Source organism: Saccostrea cucullata, unplaced genomic scaffold, assembly GCF_032062105.1.
Source record: "Saccostrea cucullata isolate Sc308-1 unplaced genomic scaffold, CSIRO_AGI_Scuc_v1 ctg1967, whole genome shotgun sequence".
In the NCBI taxonomy this organism is placed as follows: domain Eukaryota; kingdom Metazoa; phylum Mollusca; class Bivalvia; order Ostreida; family Ostreidae; genus Saccostrea; species Saccostrea cuccullata.
The window spans coordinates 135,443-156,961 of NW_026919637.1; the positions used below are offsets into that span (position 1 = coordinate 135,443).

General features: G+C 32.4%; 1 protein-coding gene and 1 long non-coding RNA gene across 2 annotated transcripts; both read left to right on the forward strand.

Annotated features, from left to right (window-relative positions):
- Positions 1-1,545: 1,545 nt before the first annotated feature.
- LOC134235113 (uncharacterized) lies at positions 1,546-21,473 on the forward strand (the record flags this gene model as incomplete). The annotated part of the gene is made up of 11 exons (XM_062717227.1): positions 1,546-2,179; positions 2,660-3,208; positions 3,326-3,371; positions 3,604-3,620; positions 12,902-13,024; positions 13,136-13,249; positions 13,701-13,775; positions 13,970-14,094; positions 14,416-14,499; positions 15,033-15,125; positions 21,357-21,473. Coding segments are annotated over exons 1-11 (1,977 nt in total), but the record flags the coding sequence as incomplete, so codon positions are not given.
- LOC134235123 (uncharacterized) lies at positions 16,888-20,225 on the forward strand. The gene is made up of 4 exons (XR_009985337.1): positions 16,888-17,753; positions 18,095-18,202; positions 18,491-18,540; positions 18,928-20,225. It is a non-coding gene; the product is annotated as an uncharacterized LOC134235123 (long non-coding RNA).
- Positions 21,474-21,519: the final 46 nt, after the last annotated feature.

Sequence of the window (21,519 nt, forward strand, 5' to 3'; positions counted from 1 at the left end):
TGTTAGTCAAACTAATATGTTGATATTGCCCTGTCGGCAGGGGATGCTCAATTCTGTTTTCGGGGTCCATGTTTGCTCCTATTTTGTATTGTTTTATGGACTTTGATCTGAAAAACTGTTATTTATCTCCATATCCTTCCTGTTTATACTTTTATGAAATCTTTGAAATTTTAAAAGTATACATGCCTAAAACAATGTTATTGTTATTCATAAAATGTAAATCTGAAATTTAAAACTTTATTTTGTCTCTTCTTAAATTTAGTAGCCTGCACAACAATCAAATTCCCCTGTCAAACCAAAGCCTCCAGTTTTTTTACTGGCACTCCATCTTCTGTTACTGAGGTACTATCCGTGGTGTGCATCTGCGTCATTTTTGTGAGCGCTGACGTAGCAGATTTCATTCGGAGGAATATGGTCCTGTCTTCCATTCAGTTTTGTCATATTGTCAGCGAATTCGAAGTTATCAATCCTTGTCCACTGAATCAAACAGAACCTTTCTAGAATAATGGAGCAACTACTGAAGACCACGTAAGGTCATAAACAGATACATTTCGGAGATAAAAGCAGAATACAGGACTTGAAGGAAGCCTTCCTCTTTAGTTTTATAGTCAACAAAAAGTCAGTGAGGCACTATGGAAACTGTTGACACCGTAGAAAGTATCCAAGAAGCTTATTTCACTAACTAGTTATCTGGATCTGCAGACACGAATGTGAGTTTTGCATATTATGCTGTTACTGTGGCAATTTAGTCCAAACATTTTTTAAAAGATTTTTTCCCTTTCAAGCTGGATAATTTATTATTTCAGCCAATGATTGCCCTTTGCTATGTTGAAAATAGCACTGTATATAACAAGAATCAGCTTTTATATTATATTTATTAGCTCTGAATATAGGAGAAGTTAAAACATTCAATAATTATTACTTAAATCTAGAAGAAAAATGTAAATCAATCTTTTTGAAAAGCGATCCTGTCCCATTCATGAATTAAATTCCACGTCCAATTAAAAACATTGAATTTCCACAACTAGGTTTTCTAAGGGGCTGAAGAGAGCTGTATTATGCTTTATTCTTAATGACAAAAAATGTGATTCTCATCAATTTCATTAAAAGACAAAAGGTAATGTGTTCCACTGCCTTTCCTAAGAAAATCATTCCTTAACTGTATTACATGTTTTTCGATGTCTAGAATTGAGCTCCAATTTGACGACTCTGATTAAGCATTATTTTAGCCTGTTTTTATTGTAATCTGTATGTACTTTTAAAAAATCATTTTCATCAGGTCAGGATGTTCTGACTTATACTTAGTTCATAAAATGCCATACTTGTTTTATACGTAATTCTAAAAGAAAAATGTTATCATCAACACAGAAAATGAATGGAAGACATATGTATGTGATGCTTGAAATTTTATTTTAACTGAGAAATGATTCATGAGTACATTGACAGGGTCATAATTGTGTGTGGTGTGAACATAGGTAAAGCGATCTCATCGTTCTACATACATATTCTGATATTGGAATTTACACATTTACATTTTTTTTCAGAATGGCGTTAAGTAAAGTGTTTACCCAAAGTGACAGAACAAGATTTGCGAGACTTGCTTTGATCATAGTAGAGGAGTTGACGCCTATTTTACGAGACGTGTTAGAGAAGGAAATTTCTCCTAGTGTTGTATTCAATAGAGTCAAAGCAAATACACCATTGTTTAAAAACATTCGCAAAGATCAGCTTCTTATTATCCAGAATGCACATATTGATGGTTACAGAGACTTTGACATAACATTGCTTTATACATTGATACGCAATCTTTGTTCCAATATCCCATCTCCCACACAAGGATGGGGGATCTCAAATATGCCCTCTGTTGGAGAGACTACTCTTGGGGATGACATAGAACGTATCCGCTTAATTAAAGACAAATTGTATAGCCATGTTTCTAGTGCGTGTGTTTCCGATACTGAATTCTATGAGTATTGGACTGTCATGTACGGCTTGTGTCAAAGAACAGGAAATCACTTACATAAAATTTACATTCAGAGTCTTCAATTTGCACACTACCGACCAATAAATGAGGAATTAGAAAGGGAGTGGATGGAGAAAATTAAAAAATCATATGAAAGTGAGAAGGAAATGCTTGACGTTATCAGAGAACTAACACCTTCAATGAGATTAGAAAAAGGTAAAAATTTATCTCCAGTATTGAAACATGCGATTTTAACATCAAACTAGAGCAAACAATCACCTTTCTGAAGGTATGGTATAAGATACGTCCCTACAGTAACTGTCTCCTACTTCCTCCTTTATCTGAATACTCATTTCCCAATGAAATAGATTGTGCTACTTTAGATTTGTGAAACTTTATGAATTTTCAGTAATAATGACCATAATAAGCCATTTTGTCGACGGTCTGTTTTAAATATCGTAAATGATATTTTTTTACTCTCAAACCCCCGTTACTACCATAAATACACCACCCTTTCCTACCACCAACAAATGAAAGTATTAACTATTAAACCAGTATGCTAGGGCCTGTAACGTGTAATATAGAAATAAAAACTTTTAAATTACTGCCATCAAGTAACAGTAAGCCGGCTTGCAAGGCCTACATTTACAATTTAGATATTAACCATTACTAAAATGTATTGTTCTTTTTTTGAAGGATTTTTTTCTACATCTCCAAAAGTGAATGCCCGAGCAAAAGACCCAACAAAGAAAGAACAAGCAGATATTTTACTGAAAACAACCATTGACCTTTTGAATCACATGGTAGACTGTATCAATGAAGTTACAACAGAAGAGGAGTTAAAGGAAATTTTTGACACAGTAGAAAACCTTTTAAAGGAAGGATCAAACGAAATAATACGGGACTCCATCAAACCTTTCTTTGACAAACTGTCATCAAAAATAAAAACCTATGCAAATCAGCACGTACGAAAGATCAGTATTCTGGCAAAATTCACGAAATTTGTCATCTTTTTAAGAACAAAGTATGGCGCTGATATGAAAAGCTATCAAAGCAGTTTATTACCTCACCTGACATTTCTTTCGAAAGAGGGATATAAACTTTATGAAAGGGACTTAGAGAGAGGAGAGATAGGAAAAGAAATTCTTGATTTGCTTTTATACCCAGTATATTTAGCTTGTTTCGATTTAAAATCTCACGATCTGATAATATCACTAAACAACCAAACAATCTATGATGATGTTGGTAAGTAATTTTGTTAAGTACCCTTTGGTTTTATTAAACTGAATCATTGACACAAGATTTTTCTATTCTCAAACTAATTATTACTTTTTATTTAATCAAAATTATTATCTTTTTCAGGAGAAAGAAAATATCAAGGTCTCCAACTTCCGGAAAGTGTAGGAAGGTAAGCTTTATGACTCATAATATCAAATATAAAAAATGAAAATATAAATATCGTCATGAAAAATATACCTTAAAACCAGCAGAATATATAGAAGTATCGGAGAAGAGAGAAAAACAATTATGAAGGATTAAATAAACATAATTTACAATATTTTACTGAATCTGCTTTAATATAAATTTTGCTTTATAAAAGTCTCAGTATAACTAATGACTTTTGTTTATCTTTTTTTCAGAAAGTTCCCTCCAACAGGTAAAGAATAACTATTTATAACATATTACACTAGACATATCACCTGTACAGATTTCTTGATCAGTGGCTGTTCCGTCAATGACACGTACAAAGACGGACGTTTCATTAATACAATAATTAATCCTTTTTATTCCAGTCTAAATGATTATTTAAACAGATATAAATATAAACAATAAAATGTATTTCTTTGGTTGTTAGTACGGGCATGAATGTCTGAGCTATTGCAGAAAAAAATACATACGCAGGAGTAATAACTAATAAGTAAGCATACAAAATATTCTATCTTGACTAAATCAGTGCTATATTATGACGTCATAGTAAGCGAGATGATAAAAATTTAAGAATAAAAGTTTTCGTAATTTTTGTATTTAGAGATATAATTCATCTCTAGAAAATGAACAGAGACGTGTAAACATTAACAAAATCATTTTATTTTGTTAGGCTTTATCTGTCATTTTGATTAAAATCTACCACCGATTACGTCATGTGTACATCAAATAACTTTGGAATTGATTATGTCGTGTAAAGAGAATTTGGCTAAGACAGCATGTACAAACAGTTATGCTTTTTTATTTTCATCGAGTATATATATATATATATATATATATATATATATATATATAGAAAGCACAGAGAAATTCACTTTTACAAGGATACTCACTTCCGCCCCAGCCCGGGGTTGAACTCACGACCTACGGAATCTGTCTCCTAGCAGTGCAGGAACAGCGCGTTAGACCGCTCGGCTATCTAGGCAAGTTAAAAAACTTGCTTTCGATGCCGATGGAATTCTCACAACGCTGCCCTACACTACACGGTCATTGAGAATGGAAGTGAGATACAGTTATTTGGACATTAGTTTTTAGAGGATCGTTACCAATACATGTTGTGATGAAATTAATTTTATTTATAAAGCACAAATTACAACAACTCTTAAACTAATATAACTGCCCTAAGTGAAGGAATATTAATATAGAAAGCACAGAGAAATTCACTTTTACAAGGATACTCACTTCCGCCCCAGCCCGGGGTTGAACTCACGACCTACGGAATCTGTCTCCTAGCAGTGCAGGAACAGCGCGTTAGACCGCTCGGCTATCTAGGCAAGTTAAAAAACTTGCTTTCGATGCCGATGGAATTCTCACAACGCTGCCCTACACTACACGGTCATTGAGAATGGATATATATATATATATATTTCAAAACATAAGATTTGTATAGATGGAAAGTTTTCTCCTACGCTCGTATATTAACGAAGCATATAAATCATTTTTCGGGAAATTTAGACTTTTTAAAGAAAATTAAGTTTGATAATTTACCAAAACCGTCGATAAACGCACACCTTTATTATCTATTGCATAAAGATAAAAGAGTGGCTAACACAATGACGTGCACCACCATCACGGCATCACGTGATTCTATTAATGGCGAAATGCAGAACAACACCCAGAACCTAGAATCCTGAGTTAAGCATGGTTCTACAAAAAATCTCGGTTCATATGTATAAAATTCAAAACATTGGTTAAGGTTTCGTGAAAATGTGTGGAATTATTTTACTGACGGGACAGTGAGATTCTAGGCATAATTGATGTTTTTAAACTCTATTATTTATTCAAAGAAATTATTAAACTCCAGGAAATTGTTGTCCTGTTAGCTTTTGATAAAAGTCACGTGATGCTGCTGTGGTGGTGCATATTATACAGGAAATATTTTAATCTCTGTGTCCATTTACCTTTAATGTATATATTTATCTTGAAATAAGGGGTATCATATTTTGATTTCTTGGCCACTTATTTGTCCTCCAAATCATCTCACTCAAACAACAATAGAAATGATATATAGCCAAACAAGCACCTATGTAGCATTATCTGCTTACACTATTATCAAAATTATACATGTATATTAACAAGATGTGTTGGAGAAACATTGATGTCCCGGTATGGCAGTTTATGGCAAAGGTTGAACTTTCTCAAATACTAGTCTCTTTAAAGTCAAGAGGTCGAAATTGTTGGTACAAAATGGAAGGTCTTCTCACAAGGATGTACCTGTGAAATATAAAAGTCTTCGTATGAACGATTAAAAAATGCGGTCAAGATTAACCAAATTTGAAGCAGGTCAATCTGAAAGATTAAAGTGAAAAGGTAAAAACTGTTGGTTTTCAACGCAGTTCGTAAATATTGACCATATTAACGCACTCTGAAAAAATGCGTTGGTAGATATTCTTGCAAGTCTTGGGTATGGTAAAAAATTGAAACTGTTTGATAACTTTTCGGTGATAAGGTCACTTCAAGATTTGAAAGTGACCGATTTTGGTGTTGTTTTTTTTTTGATACTTTGAAAATTTTTTCTCTTAAATGTGTAACTGTACCATTTCTTCCACTTTGCATGTATTTTATGCAAACTAAAATATATTGAAAGTTTTCAACGTAATACCAGTTATGCAAATACAAATATTTTGGTGTAGAAGCATAGATATCGGTACCGGGAGGGGAGTGGGCTTAGGTACACAAATGTTTTGCAAAGATAAACATATTATAAGTATTGAAAATTGGGGCTTATCTTTGAGAGGGGTGTCCATTTTCAATTTTCTATCGACGGCTATGTATAAGAAAAAAGAGGGAGGCTGAAAGACCTTCTACTCGTCTCCATGTTCTCAATGAGGATAAATCAATACATGTAAATTTAAAAGTTTTCGAAAGATATAATTATTACAAATTGATTCCCTCAATTACTAAAATCTAAGTCGAGAATTTTTTTTATTCATACATATTTTTTTTCAAAGTGCGTTAAATTTCCCATGATAAAATATGTTGATGCATACTCATAACGCACTTTTAATTTTTTTGTTCAAGGTGCCTAATTTTTTCAAAGTGCGTTGCCACAGACCTGAAACATATTCTTCAAAGTGCCAAGAGCTAATTTAATAATGTGAAATCCCCCACCACACAAACAATTGAAAAATAAATCAAAAGAATATAAAAACTAGCAATGAACATTATATTGAATACAGCGAGAAGCAATTCGAATACTATTGAGGTTGACATTTAGTAGAGTAACCTGTTCCAGATTGTAGATAATCATCAATGCATTTTTAGGAATTCCATGGCATCTTCAGTGGATTTTATGATTTTTTTTAATATCTTTAACATTTCAAATAAAAGCAAAGGGGGGAGGGGGGTCTGACTTTTAAGATTTCGTTCAGGTTTAACGTATACGTAACAATAGATATAATGTATTTCAAAAGAATGCCCCATGCATGTGCATTGCTATAAAGGAAGATGTGTCAAAGATATCATTGTAAAAATTATTATCTCGATTACAAAAATCCAAGTCCAGAATTTTTGTTTATACATATTTTTTTTTCTCAAAGTGCGTTAAATGCCCCCATGGTTTACAATTTTTATAAACACTCTAAACTTTGAAAAAAAAATTTAAAGTGTGTTGAGTGTGTCTCAAATTTACGCAATTTGAATTTTTTTTCAAAGTTCGTTGATTTTGTTCCAATTTTAAGGCACTTTGAAATTTTTTTTTCAAAGTGCGTTGCCACACCTGTCACACCTACTGTGGGTTCCTTATCACGATCGGAAAATAACGGAAAAAAACCGTCGTGAACTCAGTGTATAAATAACGGACTAACAGTTTGTATGAAAAGCTTCAGTTGTATTTGCTGACAAAGTCATTGTATCAACCATAAAACTTACGAAATGATGACTTTACTCGAGACAGCTGAAATATATAAATAAAGAATTTAATACGCAGATTATCACGTACTTTACGACGCCAACTACAACCAATAACTGTCGGAGATAAAGATTTAAGAAGGACTCAAAGGCCGTCAGAAAAGTAGTGTATACCCCCTTCTGTATCAAAACGCACCCACATACTCTTTATGTGAAAGTTTTAAACGTATATACATCTGCTAACAGAAAAAATAATCATTGAATTGATAATCTTTAGAAAAATTGTAATGGCCGGGGTTTCTTTTAAATCTACATGTGTATTAGACTTATATTGATTTAAAGCAATGCATGAAAAATACATGTATTGAATAGATACACTTGCATTTTATTGACGCCTGAGTACCTGTTTAATGGGTAGTGCTGATGAACTTTAAAACCCCTTCTACTTTTGCAACTAATAAAATAACCTCTTTTAATTATGATAATGGAGAACCGTATTCAAAAAACCATATTTACTACACTTCCGTCGAATATTACGCTTAAAATTTTTTGGTAGAAAATTTAGGATACTGTGTCTTTTCCACGAAAAGCGATGTTTCCTTATATGCTTTCGAGTCCACATGGTGCAAAGCAAAATGACGAACAGAAATGTTGCATTTGAAACTTCAATGAACAAATCCGATTTTCTTTTTTTCGTTTACAAAGTCGTTGATCTTTTAAGTCGAATATTTCCCATGGGAGAAAAAGTTTGTCATAATCGCCAACAAAGGGGGAACTCTTGAAGCTGGTAAACGATAAAAAAATACAAATTATGTATGTAAGAGGGCTGTCCAAAAAGTTCGTGGACAAATGCCTAATTTTCTTAATGAAGCCTGCAATGGCAAGCAATACATATCTTAATATACGAGAGTTGTTCCAAAATCTTGTAGACTGAGCTCATATCTTTTAAAGAAAATAATGTATCTTTATAAAATTTTATTGGTGGATAAAGCTTGTTCTTGGCAGATAAATTACGAAGTTTTATCATGTTTACTTGAAAAAAATTATCGAGTAATAAGATTTGAAGATTCAAAATCAAAACACTCGAACTTAGTCCAGTGCGCTGCCTGTGTCAACGAAGCCACAATTTTTAAAAAGTCGGATTTCAACCCGGTGTATATAAAACGTTATAAAATTCATACTTGAGAAGATATAAACACCAAAATTTGTAGAAATATAATTTATAATATATTAAGAATTTTCAATAGCATTTAAAAAATACAGAGAAGTAATTACTTTTCCAAATAAAGGATTTTAAATGTAATATATAAATTTTTTAATTGCAACTTTTGGGTACTCTTCCGCCTTCATACACAAGAGAATTATATGTATTATCTAAATAGGGCTGATTTATGTACTTAATCGATATTTGTCCATAGATTTATTAGAAAGATTTGGCTTCATCTATGTACGAGGTGTGACATCGGGTTCTTTTCTTGAAAGATCCAGTCTCATAACTGCGCGTTGTGCAATTTGTTCGACACACCATTGCAGTTATGAGACTGCCTCCTTCAAAAAATGATAATACAATGCTTATATTTACATTTATTATCCCCTGTATTTTCCGCAAATCCGATTTTTTCTATTTAAAATTCCCACTTTATCCTTCAAGTAAGTTGCAATTGATAGAACAGCCTTTGGAACAGCTTAATCCGGAAACGAAAATAGTGCACAATTGTAACAGATAACAATAATCAAAGTTTTAATTTTTTTTTCGATTTAAAATGATAAACTATATGTTACCAACAAAGAAGTACAATTCAACCACGATTATTCAAAACATCAAAGGAAACCGCCGGACATTATTCTTCAATAAATCACGAACGTCATCAAAAAATTATCTGATCAGAAACATGTATCAAATCTGAACAATTCAAATGCATGTTTGGCTGTAGAATGAAATACATGTTTAGACTGCATTGATGTGTCTTTTGCAGTATAAACACTGTAAATTGCATCAAGTTGCTGATGAATGCCGGTTTTTATAGCCAAGCGGGGCTATTCCACGGACCTCCCTACACATTAAACAACGTGATTTTAGCAGTAAAACAGGAACATGATTTTGTTATTGTATATTCATTTTAACTTATCAATACATATTATGAACATATTTGTAATTTGTAAAAAGGCTATTTTAATGTAACGGAAGCTCAAATCGTCTGCATCCTATGTACACAAGTAAGCAAACAAATTTTGCCTCTGGTGTTAAATAAAACAGCGTAATCGAGACATGGTGACCTAATTCGTTTCTCTATAGAGGAAAGGATTATTCATAATTTAGCGTTTGTACCATACGTGGAAGAATAAAAATAAAGTCCTTGTTGTCGTGAATGCTGCAGAATCACCTCGGTCTCGAAATGTTATTTGAAATTTAAATTTCTCGACCAGCGCCTCGGCTTTTATCTTTCAAACAACATTTCTCGACCTCGGAGGTTATTCTGCAACATTCACGAAAACGCGGACTTTATTTCTTAAATGAATCGTATTAGACAATTTTTTCGCTTTGGTGTAATCCCTATACTCATACGCCAGACAGACTTTGATGATTAGGTATTGTGTGTTGTGTGCATTTATCACTTAATTGTAATTTTATGATGTTCTTTATTAGGATCAATCATAGTAAAATAAATAACAGCCATTTTCCACTTCTTGTAGTGTTGAAATTTCATAAATCGTTGAAAAATCGTATACACCAATTACAAATCAGCAGATAAAATATATTCGAATGATTTCAAGTTGTTTAAATAAATATTTTGTGTCTGACGTCGGTTTATACGGAAGCCAGTAGGTGCCACGTACGAAAAATATTTTATCTGTCGGCCGCCACTTATTAATTTTTTGGCTACATAAAATCTGGCGGTCGCCACATATTTTATCTAGCGTCCGCCAGATAAAACCTGGCTTCCTGATGCATGCGCATGTTTTAACGTGTGGATTCAGTGTGAAAATTAGTACGGTAGCCAGTTGGTGCCACGAACGAAAAATATTTTATCTGGCGGCCGCTAGATAATAATTTGGCGGTCGCCACTTATTATTTGGCGGCCGCCACATAATTTTTATTGCGGCCGCCAAATATTTATCTGGCGGCCGCAATATAACATCTAGCGCCCGCCACTTATATATCTGGCGGCCGCTACATAATATTTGGCGGCCGCCACATATTTTATATGGCGTCCGCCAGATAACATCTGGCTTGAATTATGCAAGTATTTGTAGAGTGTTTCATTTATTAAGAAACCTCATCAGGGGCCACGGACATAAATAATGGTGTTAGTTTTAGGTGAGACCTGGTTATCTCTTCACCGATATTCTTGTGTTTGCTGTAAGCTATGATTGGTTGAGAATTAAATAAAGTTTTGCATTTTGGATTTCTAAGAATGGTGTTCCAATATTTCAGAATTCGTTTTGTTATCATTAACTTTTTATCAATAATTCCAATCTTCATTTTATTTATTTATTAACTGTGTTTTGATTGGACGAGAACACGTTTTAGAAAAAGTTTACACATCGATGAATTTTTCAATCAGAACTACTTTCTTGACGAAGCTTCTGGGCTATCGTATAAACAATAAAAGCAGTTATTTCTGGTCTTTTTAGCTAAATATTGAATACAAGAAACTTCACATTTAATTAAATAAAATAAAACTGGCGACAAACAGGACTGAGAGACGGGAATGTTATGTTTATGTCACTGTCGGATCACGAATGTGAATTTTAAAAAATCGCTGATCATGCTGTCATTTTCTCGACGTTCCATATAGGGAAAAGAAACGTACCCCAGACTCTTGCCTTATCAGCATCAATTCATATATTCCCCTACATCCTACAGATCCCGTATTTTCCATAAATCTTTGAACGAACAAGAGCAAATCGAGGACGTCGTCAGTCTGCTACTTTCACTATGAGCGTTGTATTCCTACGCCGTACAAAATAACGGATTGTATGGCGGCCTCTAAGAGAAATAATTTTAATAATTTTAAAAATTCGTAATTGGAATTATAAGAATTAAACGTTCTTTTTTCAGAATTTATCGATGTGTAAACTCTGCCATTTTACTCACAAACTTTACATAAAAGAGCTTCGAACTTTTATTCAGTTTGTGAGTAAAATGGCAGAGTTTACACATCGACAAATTCTGAAAAAAGAACGTTTAATCCTATAATAAGCAGCGGCTGTGTCAATATCCATCTTAACCCAATAACATTCACCTTTTGCAAAAAAATTTATGTGGCGGCCGCCAGATATTATGTAGCGGCCGCCAGATATTATAAAGCAGCCGCCAGATAAATATGTGGCTGCCGCCAGATAAATATATGGCGACCGCCATATATTAAGTGGAGGCCGCCAGATATATAAGTGGCGGTCGCCAAATAATAAGTGGCGGACGCCAGATAAAATATTTTTTGTAGGTGGCACCAACGGGCTCCCGTACTTCGGCTTATGAAGTAAATTGGAATATCTTGAGGAGTGAAAAGAAATGCTAAAACGACTTTTCAATGTCTAAGCAAGACCTTTCATAGTTGTAAGCTTCCATAATCTAATGGCTGGCTTTCTGGGTGATTTTAGCTTTGGAGAAAGTTTGAGAATATATACGAAAGAAAGTAAGTTAAACTGATCTGTCTTTTTGGTAGCTTTGTACTGTTTTACAGATTTCCACAAGTTTACACTCTATTAAAAATATAGTTAAATAAGCCTTTTAAGACAAAAGTTTTGTATTTATACAAGATTTTGTCTTGAAGGGTAAGTTTCAATACGCAAGTTTCGAGATTATCTCCCTTGGTGCGCTCTTTCGTTGAGGAGGGGAGTTTGGTTGCCGCGTAAACAAACAGGTGGGACAGATATTTATTATTGGATATATCGCATCATCGATATACTGGTTTATTGTAACTATATATTTGTAAGTATGCACTGTTCAACTCGAGAACAACCGAATTAAAGTAAAGGTGTCATTTTTTAAAGCAAAAAAATCGGAACAAAAAAGAAAATTCAGTGGATGTGAGACTTTTCAGACGAGGGAAGAGATATATGGACCCCTAATAAATACGGTTAAGATGACTCTGATTATTACATGTCGGCAATCTAAATGACACATTGATTTTTTACCTTATTATAACTTCAAAAAACCCATTAACTTCTAAGAGAATGTTTGTACAATCAAGAAAATCTTTTACTTTTACGAAGACCACGACGTTTATTTCGATTTCAAGTACCCTATAATTGAAAGTAGATTTATAAATATACACAGTTGAGCTTGATTAAATCATAAAATGCATCACTGATTAACATCTATATCTTTCTATAACATTAAACAAATTTTAAAAGTCATAGACATCGTTCATTTATTTATGCACGTTTGTATACATAAGCAAACTGTCCCACCTCCATGCTGAAATGGATACTTTTTGCGCCTCTATCGCAGGAGAGTTACAATCTCGAAACTGGCGTATTGTATAGTTTTGGTGTACCACTTAATGCTATAAATTTGCAAACAGATTTATTTCTATTTTGATACAAACCGTAATGTGTACACAATTTGATTATTCTGTGCATATGTATAATTTGTAGATTGGAAAGGAAGATATAGGCTGCAACATGGGGTGAGCAATTTCTTCATTCTGGATACATCAGAGACCATGGATGAAGAAGGTTTTAAACAGATGAAGGAAACATTTGTTTCAATGATTGAAAGTAAACAATTTTTTCATGGAGCCTTATTGAAAGCTATTTAAATTGAAATATTTATGCAAAATCAACAAATTTATTGATTCATACCTAACGTCATTATTACAATTTATATAGGTTACGCTTTGCATCCGAATTTGAATGAACGCGTTGCAGTGATACACTTTGGAAAAGAAAATAAATATCTTCATTATCTTTCCAACAATTACGAATCTTTGAAGCGAGTATTAGGTCATTATTTTTTTTTTATATAATTTATGTCTTATTAAATCTTTTCAAAGATAATAACTCTGCCAAGCTATCAATATTAGATTATATTTATCCTTGTGACGTTATAAACTTATACTTCCGATCATACCTGTTCCGAATTAAAACATTTTGTAAGAGTTGCATGTATTTCTGTACATACCTCTCAATGGTCCAATATCTGATGATTAAGCCTTGAATACTGTTAGTTATGTCCCTATTGTATTATCACATAATAATTTCATGTACACTGTAACTTCAAATGAAGAATGATAATTGCGCATGTTGACCTTAGCTTGTATTATTCATTGAGCATTAGAAATATGTGACATATAGACTTTTCCTGAAAAGTAGCTTAAGATATTTGACTGTGTCTTAAAAATGGATTCTTCAAGTTATGAATTGTTTACTTCATCGTGTAAGCTCAACATTATAGATGACGCCTCTTGTTCGGGTCCATCTGAAATGATTGAGGGGTTTCTTTTAGCTATTCCTGGTTTGGAAGATCTGCGTGAGTCTTTAATAAAGTTTTAGATATCAGAAAACGAACCATATGTTAAAAACTCAAATATACATATTGTATATTTCATGAATGTATAATTCAACTTATATTCTGCCAAGTTGAAGACACTCAGATTTGATGTTTTCATGAAAATATGATAATAGAATCTGATGATGATTTAGCATTAATCTCTTTTGTTACAGAATGTATGACCACTGTTGGCTTGTTTACTGTCCGAGCAAGAGTGATCCTCATTTCGGATGGAAGAACAACAACTTCAAGCTTCTCATATTCAAATCGTTTTAATCATCAAATTGAAGAAGACCACGTAATCAGAAATAAATTTGACTGCATAGATTTTCTCATAGAAATATAATTCTGTGAAAACGTAGCCCAATTTTCAACTGATTTCTCTAATTTTTTAAATAAGTTATTCTTATTAGACAGATAGTTAAAATGATACAGATTATAAGATCCATAATATGATAATATCAGAATATATCTTTGAATATTTTCACTTGTTGATATTTCTTTATTTATTCTTTAGTTTTAGCTATCATTTTTTCCCTATTATTTTTCACTATTATTGTTGTTATTAAAATTCATCTTTCTTTTTTACTAACACAATATTTCGTTTATATAATGGAAGACGATGCATCTCTTAGAACAAGTGAAACAAATAGGGAACAAACATCCAATATTCTGTGTTCCAGTTGGAAAGGATCCAAATATTGTAAGTAAAGAGACAGTATAAAGCAAGTAGTATCTATTTAATTAACAAAACTTGCGTTTATGTAACTTTTTGTGAAGATTTCGAGCGTTGCCCGATCTAAAAAACAATCTATAAACAATCCAAATATGTGAAGAGGATAGAAATCATGGACCCCTTGGGTATTTCACAGGTGGGATCAGATGCCCAGGAAAAGTAGGTATCTAATTACTGGTACATGTAACATAAAACGTATATTTATTAACATCGTATATGTAAAAGAAGACGGTAAATTGACAACTTCTCATCAATATCATATATTATATAATAAAAATATAAATATTCTATACTTAAAGCTGAAAATCCGACCAAAAATATCTCTATCACAATGAATTCTTATTATATGATAATGTAAATATGCCCTCGATTTCGGAATATTGCTTGATTTCTTTTCTTTTCTTTTTTTTTCTTTTTTTTTTAACAAATGATTGCAAATGAGCTTACTCATCATCAGACAAAACAAAGATAATATATTTTTTAATGCAAATCATCTACAGAGTTTACTTGGGACTATTGCCCATGGATCTCTGGGAGGAAAACTCGTGTATCCTGAAGAAGCAAGAAAATTTACCCAATACACTTTCGGAATGGTATATCATAAGAACTACTTAATGACAATTTCAACATAAATATAATACTTATATATTGAACATATTAAACTATCAATTTATGTTTTTTTTTCCATTTTATTGAACATTGTCGTATTATTTTAATTTTTATCATATAAAGTATTATCATTATATATTGAACATGTACTGGTATTGATTCGTGTTTTATAAATAGAAGTTTTATCGCTTTATGGAACATGTTCCTTTTGACCTATCCCGTGGGGATCCGGGTTAGAATAGGTCCTCAGTACACCCTTGTTTTTCGTGAAAGGTGACTAAATGGGGCGGTCCTTCGGATGAGACCGTATAAACCGAGGTCCTGTGTTACAGCAGGTGTGGCACGATAAACATCTCTCCCTGCTCAATGGCCCAGAGTGCCGAGCTTAGGCCTAAATTCCGGCAATGGTGACGTCTCCATATCAATCAAATATTCTGGAGAGGGACGTTAAACAGTATACAATCAATCAATCATAACTTTTGACCTTCTTTTTCATTACGGTCCCCACTATGTTCATTTTTTTTTCTTTAAACATATTATTGCCTGTACACGTTTTCACCTTTTAACGATATCAGGCTTATGGAAATGATGTTCTCGCATCAATCTCTCTCTCCATTCTTAAAACTAATTTCGTATGGAGAGTCAATGTGCTTGCAATGCATATTCTCTGATTGAGAAACAAAGCAGTTTTGTTTGAGACTTGAACGCAAATATGAAACTTCGGCATTACCCCTGCGAGACGATCATGAATAATTCATGAATTTCCTTGAATTTTTCATGAATTTTATTCATGAAATGTTCATGAAATATTCATGAAGATCCTATGAACTTATTATTGGACATTTTCAAATCATGAATTTTTATTCATGAAAGAAAATTGATGAATATTCATGAATATTTTTTTTCATGAATAATCCATGAAGTGTCATATTCATGAAGATTCATCATTTCAAGAATGTCCAATAATAAGTTCATTGGATCTTCATGAACTGTTCATGAATAATTTGATGAATTTTTTCAGGAATGTTCATGAATGAATAAAATTCATGAACCATTAGCATTCATGAATATTCTTGCATATTTGTAAACAAAAAATGCAATATTATTATTCATGTTTATTCATGAAAATGCATGAAGTGATGCTAAAAAAGTAACAGTAGATGTTTTATAATACAGCATCTTGAAAGATTTCTCAGAATTGTTTTTTTGTTTTCCAACCATGGCAACAAAATCTTTGTTAAAAAGCTTAAAATAGACAGTTCTGACATATTAAACCATAGTAAATGAGTAATGTAGTTCATTCCTGGTAAAAGTATAAAAATTTTCAATTCAAACGCAACTCTTTGCAGAATGTTTAACCTTACTTGGTCAAGAGGAGAGGGGGGTCCTTCCTAGCTCAGCATGTTTCAAAGTGTGTTTTAATGCCAGAAATTGAACAGTTTTGAATTCCAGTCTAGGAGAAAAGTTTGTTCAGCACGGCAGGGTAACAGTTTTAAGTGCTTTCAAGCAGTTCGAGCAGAGATGGTCAATTCAAAAATCCTTATTGTCTCTCGATGTGGAATTTCCAGAATTTCATCATTTTGATCCTTTGATTGAATGTCATTCATATTTTCAATTCTTTTTTTCTTTCTTTTTCAAGAGCTCAAATTTTTTTGCAGCCAGAGTTTCTTGTCTTCTGCAGTTCTGCTCATTAACATTTGTGAACTGCTTCTCTTTTTCCTTCAAAAAAAAAAAATTAAAAAAAAAGGTTTTCAGAAATTACCCATGACTGTAAAACAAGACTTTCTTGTGTATTTTCTTGCAATTTAGTTTCATTTAATTTTGCATCAGAGGCACTTCCAAATTAAAACATTTTGAATGGAATTTAAGCCTATTTTCTTGGACCGCCATTTTGTAGATCAACCAGGCCTATGAATGTTTTGAGTCTCAGTCTATAATTAATGTATGTTATATGGTTGGATTCAAACTCAAAGCAAAGTTAGACAAAACTTTCATTTAAAAAAAAGACATATTAATTTATTTTACAAATAGGCAGTTACATTTACAGACAGATTTCTGACTCAGCGATTGCCTCCATTTTTGTCACTCACCAGTTATGAAGTAGATCAATCCTATATATAGTCTTCCTTCTTCCTATTCTGTTATTTTCGTTAAAAGTTGACAAAGATCAGTGACTATGCAAATTATAGATCACAAATACCGATCCTTCCACTCTCCAAATTCCCACTTTCAACGTCTCGCGCGTTTTCAAGTTTGCGCCTTTTCAAAAATGTACGGTAGAGCTAAGAAATACGTTAGTTTCGAATTTCCAAAATTTCTGTTTTAAAAAAATAACAAACACTATCTGAATAATTTTTCACTGAAAATATAATTTTTTTATCAAAATAAGTTTTATCAATGAAGAATTCGAACTTTTTACGTCATTAATTAAATTGGACAAATATTACAATAGCATCGGGATCGAAGTCGGGCTCGATGAACAATTAAATTCAAAAATATCGAATGCCATGTTCATGTTGATGTTCCACAGAAGGAAAGTTGGAACGAATGCCACGAACGGGGGGATCATGGTCAGCTTGGGATGGAAGAAGATGATTACATTTTTAAGACCGGTAGGTACAATATTGTACAGTATTTTATGTGTCCTCGAACGAAGAATGTTTCTGCTACTTTTGATTAATCCGGGCACCATACATAAAATGCCCGACGGTGAAATCGTTAGGACAAGCACTATTTCTGTAATAATTATTTAACAAATCTATACATATCATTAAGATCATCGAGTTTGAACCGAATTTCCTTGCTTGGAATCGAACTGATGTAAAGAATTTTACCTGTACCTTCCTTTGTTCAAGATAACATTTACAGAGTATGATGTACATGTAATTAATTATATATTTTGTAATGCATGTTCATGGCCATTTTCAGCTCTTATCTTGCATTGTTTTAATAGTTGCTGCATTGCCTGAGATGATTTTCACAGCCCTGGCCTTTGATAAAAGTGCATATACAATGTCATGTAGATGCTTAACCAATCAGTCACTTGAGGCTTGTGAATATGGTGAGAACCAGCTCAAATTATCATTCAAAACAAATAAACTAACTTTGATTTTATTAATCTATGTCTTTAAGCATAAGATTAAAAAAAATATTGCAACTATGCCATGTAAACAACATTTAAAGATCTATTTATATTCTTAACATGCCTAATTTCCATATCCTTTTTAATTTTTAACAATGAATTCTGAAAGGTAATCTAAACATGCTAACTGCATGGGTATGTATAATTATTTTAGATCAAATATAATCAAAGATATCATCTTCTATGAAGTATACATGCATTTTACAGGAATCTGGATGCTCACAAGATTTAGAACACGAACTGTATAAAAAAAAATGGTAAGATTTCTTCATTATTTTCTTAATCAGTAAAATCAGATGAATTGAAATTAATGTTTTTCAATGTTAGTCAGGCATTGAGCTTCAGCCTTAGCCTTTTCATTTAAGCTCACCTGGGCCATTTTAAGGCCTAAGTGAGTTTTTTGATCAGTGTCACAGTCTTGTGTTTGTCTGTTGTCTATAAACTTTTCACATTTTTACATTTTAATATCAGAATTAATCCTAATTTGAACAAAAAATTGCAAGATAGTGAATTCATATTCTACAGTAAACTGATCTGCCAGGTAGAAAAGAACAATTGTTTTGTAGAGCTTTAGTTTATTATTTGTCATATATTTATACGGATATCAATAATGATACATCTTAAATGGTCATCTCCTCTTTCAGAAATTGCGCAAGGAAAGTTTGAAGTGTCTGTTGGAATGATCAACACCGAATTTGCTGAGCCTTCGTACTAAAAGTGAATCCGTTGGTGACGCCAATTATCTGTCAACCCTCTATTGCAAATTTCATGGGATATCTGTGAGGATGTGATTCTAGCAACATGTTAGAAGTTTTGTATCTTCCATAATTGGGATTTTTGGCACATACTTTGGTGGAAAATAGCAACTGTTCGTTTTATGGGATCTTTGTATCAATGTAGTTGTTTACTACATATATTTTTGCATTTAATACATGTGTTTGTCACTCTAGTCACTAACTTTGTACAGTAAATGTACATGGGCCACTGGCACTTTATTGTAAATGTATATCCTGTTGAGGTTTCAATGACCTCTCCCAATCCTTGGCCAATGTCATTTAATGAATCTAACCTCTTATTTAAAAAAAATGCATACTTTAGTTTACTACATACATGTATATCATAACTTGATTATCATTAATTTAACCAAGGTGATCCCCCAGTAATCTTATTTTTTCTTGGATATTTCTGTTAATAACCTTTGATGTAAAATACTTTGCAGTTTCATTGAGAATACATACATTTAAAAAAAAGTGCTTATATTGTACATCTGAGTGGTATATGCTATTATATTTGTCTCAAAAAACATTGTAAAAGAAACTGAATTTTTTATTTTGCAACTTGTTTAAAGTTTGATGCTAGAGAAAATTCGGTCGAACAAAGTTGTGTGATAAAAACGACATTATTTAAAGCACATTATGATGAATATAAGTGTTTAATTTAAATTATTAAGAAACATAAATAATCAATTTGAAAAAAAAAATGCTGTCATTGGTGATGCAGTGTTTGTTTAATTAAAATCAAATAAAAACACGAAATGTTTAGAGATTTCATGATTTATTTTTTCAGATAGTTGGTGAAAGAATGTTATTATATATAAATTATGCCAGGGGCTTGTTCAACAATTGCATCTGCATGCAAAAGTTGAATTATGAGAGTAATGAGTGTTTTCTGTCAATCATTTTTGTCAATTATTTTAGTCTTCATGAAAATTCATGAATATTCATAATACCTTGAACTCTACATTTTTTCTGTCTTTAAAATGAAAATTACCAATATTCATATAAATTCATCATTTGTTCATGAACTACATTTTATGAATATATTCATGAATAAAGTTCATGAACCATCTTTATGAACCAGTCATGAACCGTTCATGAACACATCATGAATGTTCATGAACGATTCATAAAAGTTCCTGAAATTATGAATTTCACCTCGCAGGGGTAGGTTTGAAGGGGTGTGTTAAGTGGCTTGTCCTTCAAAGATTTTGTCATATATCTCAAAAGCTAAAAATCATTTTTGAGACAACTATGATCGATTTTTTTTAAACCAGGAATGTATTCCTTAGGGGCCTTAGTTAAGTGAAGGACCTTTTAGATTTAAGATTGGTAAACTGCGAAATTAGATCATCTTGAAAAAGTTTTTTGCCCTCTTCAAACCAACTACCTGAAACAACCTATTCTTAGCATTTATAACCTCAAGGAAATGAAATTAATTTTAATAGATATCTATCATGTTTCAAAACATATTTGTAATATGGCATTCAAAAGTTCATCGATTAAGAATTTAAAAAAATTACAAAAATGAAAAATACTGTAGATGTACTTTTTTTTCCACGGGGTTATAATTCCGCGGAATCTCAAATTTCTGTTAAGTTCGCAGGTAGAAAATTAAGCGGATTATCTAGATTGTCACAATATGCCTTACATTTATATTAAGTATTAGGGTTTGAAATTTACTCGCTCAGAAAAATTGAGAGATTCTGAAGATATCGCCCGCAAATGAAAGATTTACATACACAAGCTGTGTGAAATTACAACCTTGACTTTTGATGTTTTAACACAGAATATATAGTGGTCTTCTTTACGTCATAGAAAGTTTTTGTATGGAATCTTATTGCAAAATCTGGAAGGCCTCTCGAGATAAAATACTATTATCATAATTATTATGTTTTGTATCCATCAGAACTGTTTATAAACTTATGCCCCTTCCACCTCTGAACAGATATGCGATGAAAAAAACCCAAACCTGCCAATAATAGAACTTTTTCTAGTTCCAAGAGGCACACACTACAGAGCCGAATATGACCTCGAAACTTTTATGATGAATCTGTTAACCAGAAATTCATTTCAGCATGTGCAGCCTCTACAAACAAAAATATAAAGAAAATGTGTGTGAACCGACAGGCATAACGACTTCATGACCAACAGACCTACAGACGGTCAAACAGCAGAAACATGGACCCCCCTTCTTTGAAATGGGGGGGGGGTGGGGTGTTAAAAATATTACTGTATTAATGTATGAAACATTTATTATGACAATAAAGGTTATTCCTTTTGTTTTTTTCCATGAGATGATAGCGACAGAGATAATCGGTGAAATGCCAACAACAATGTGTTCTATTGATGACGTTATAAACATTATGTTTTCTTCACGACATGAGAGTTATGTAACGGAACATGATTTATTAGTGAGGCATAATTATCTATTTTTCTATAAGTTGTATTTTGAAGTAA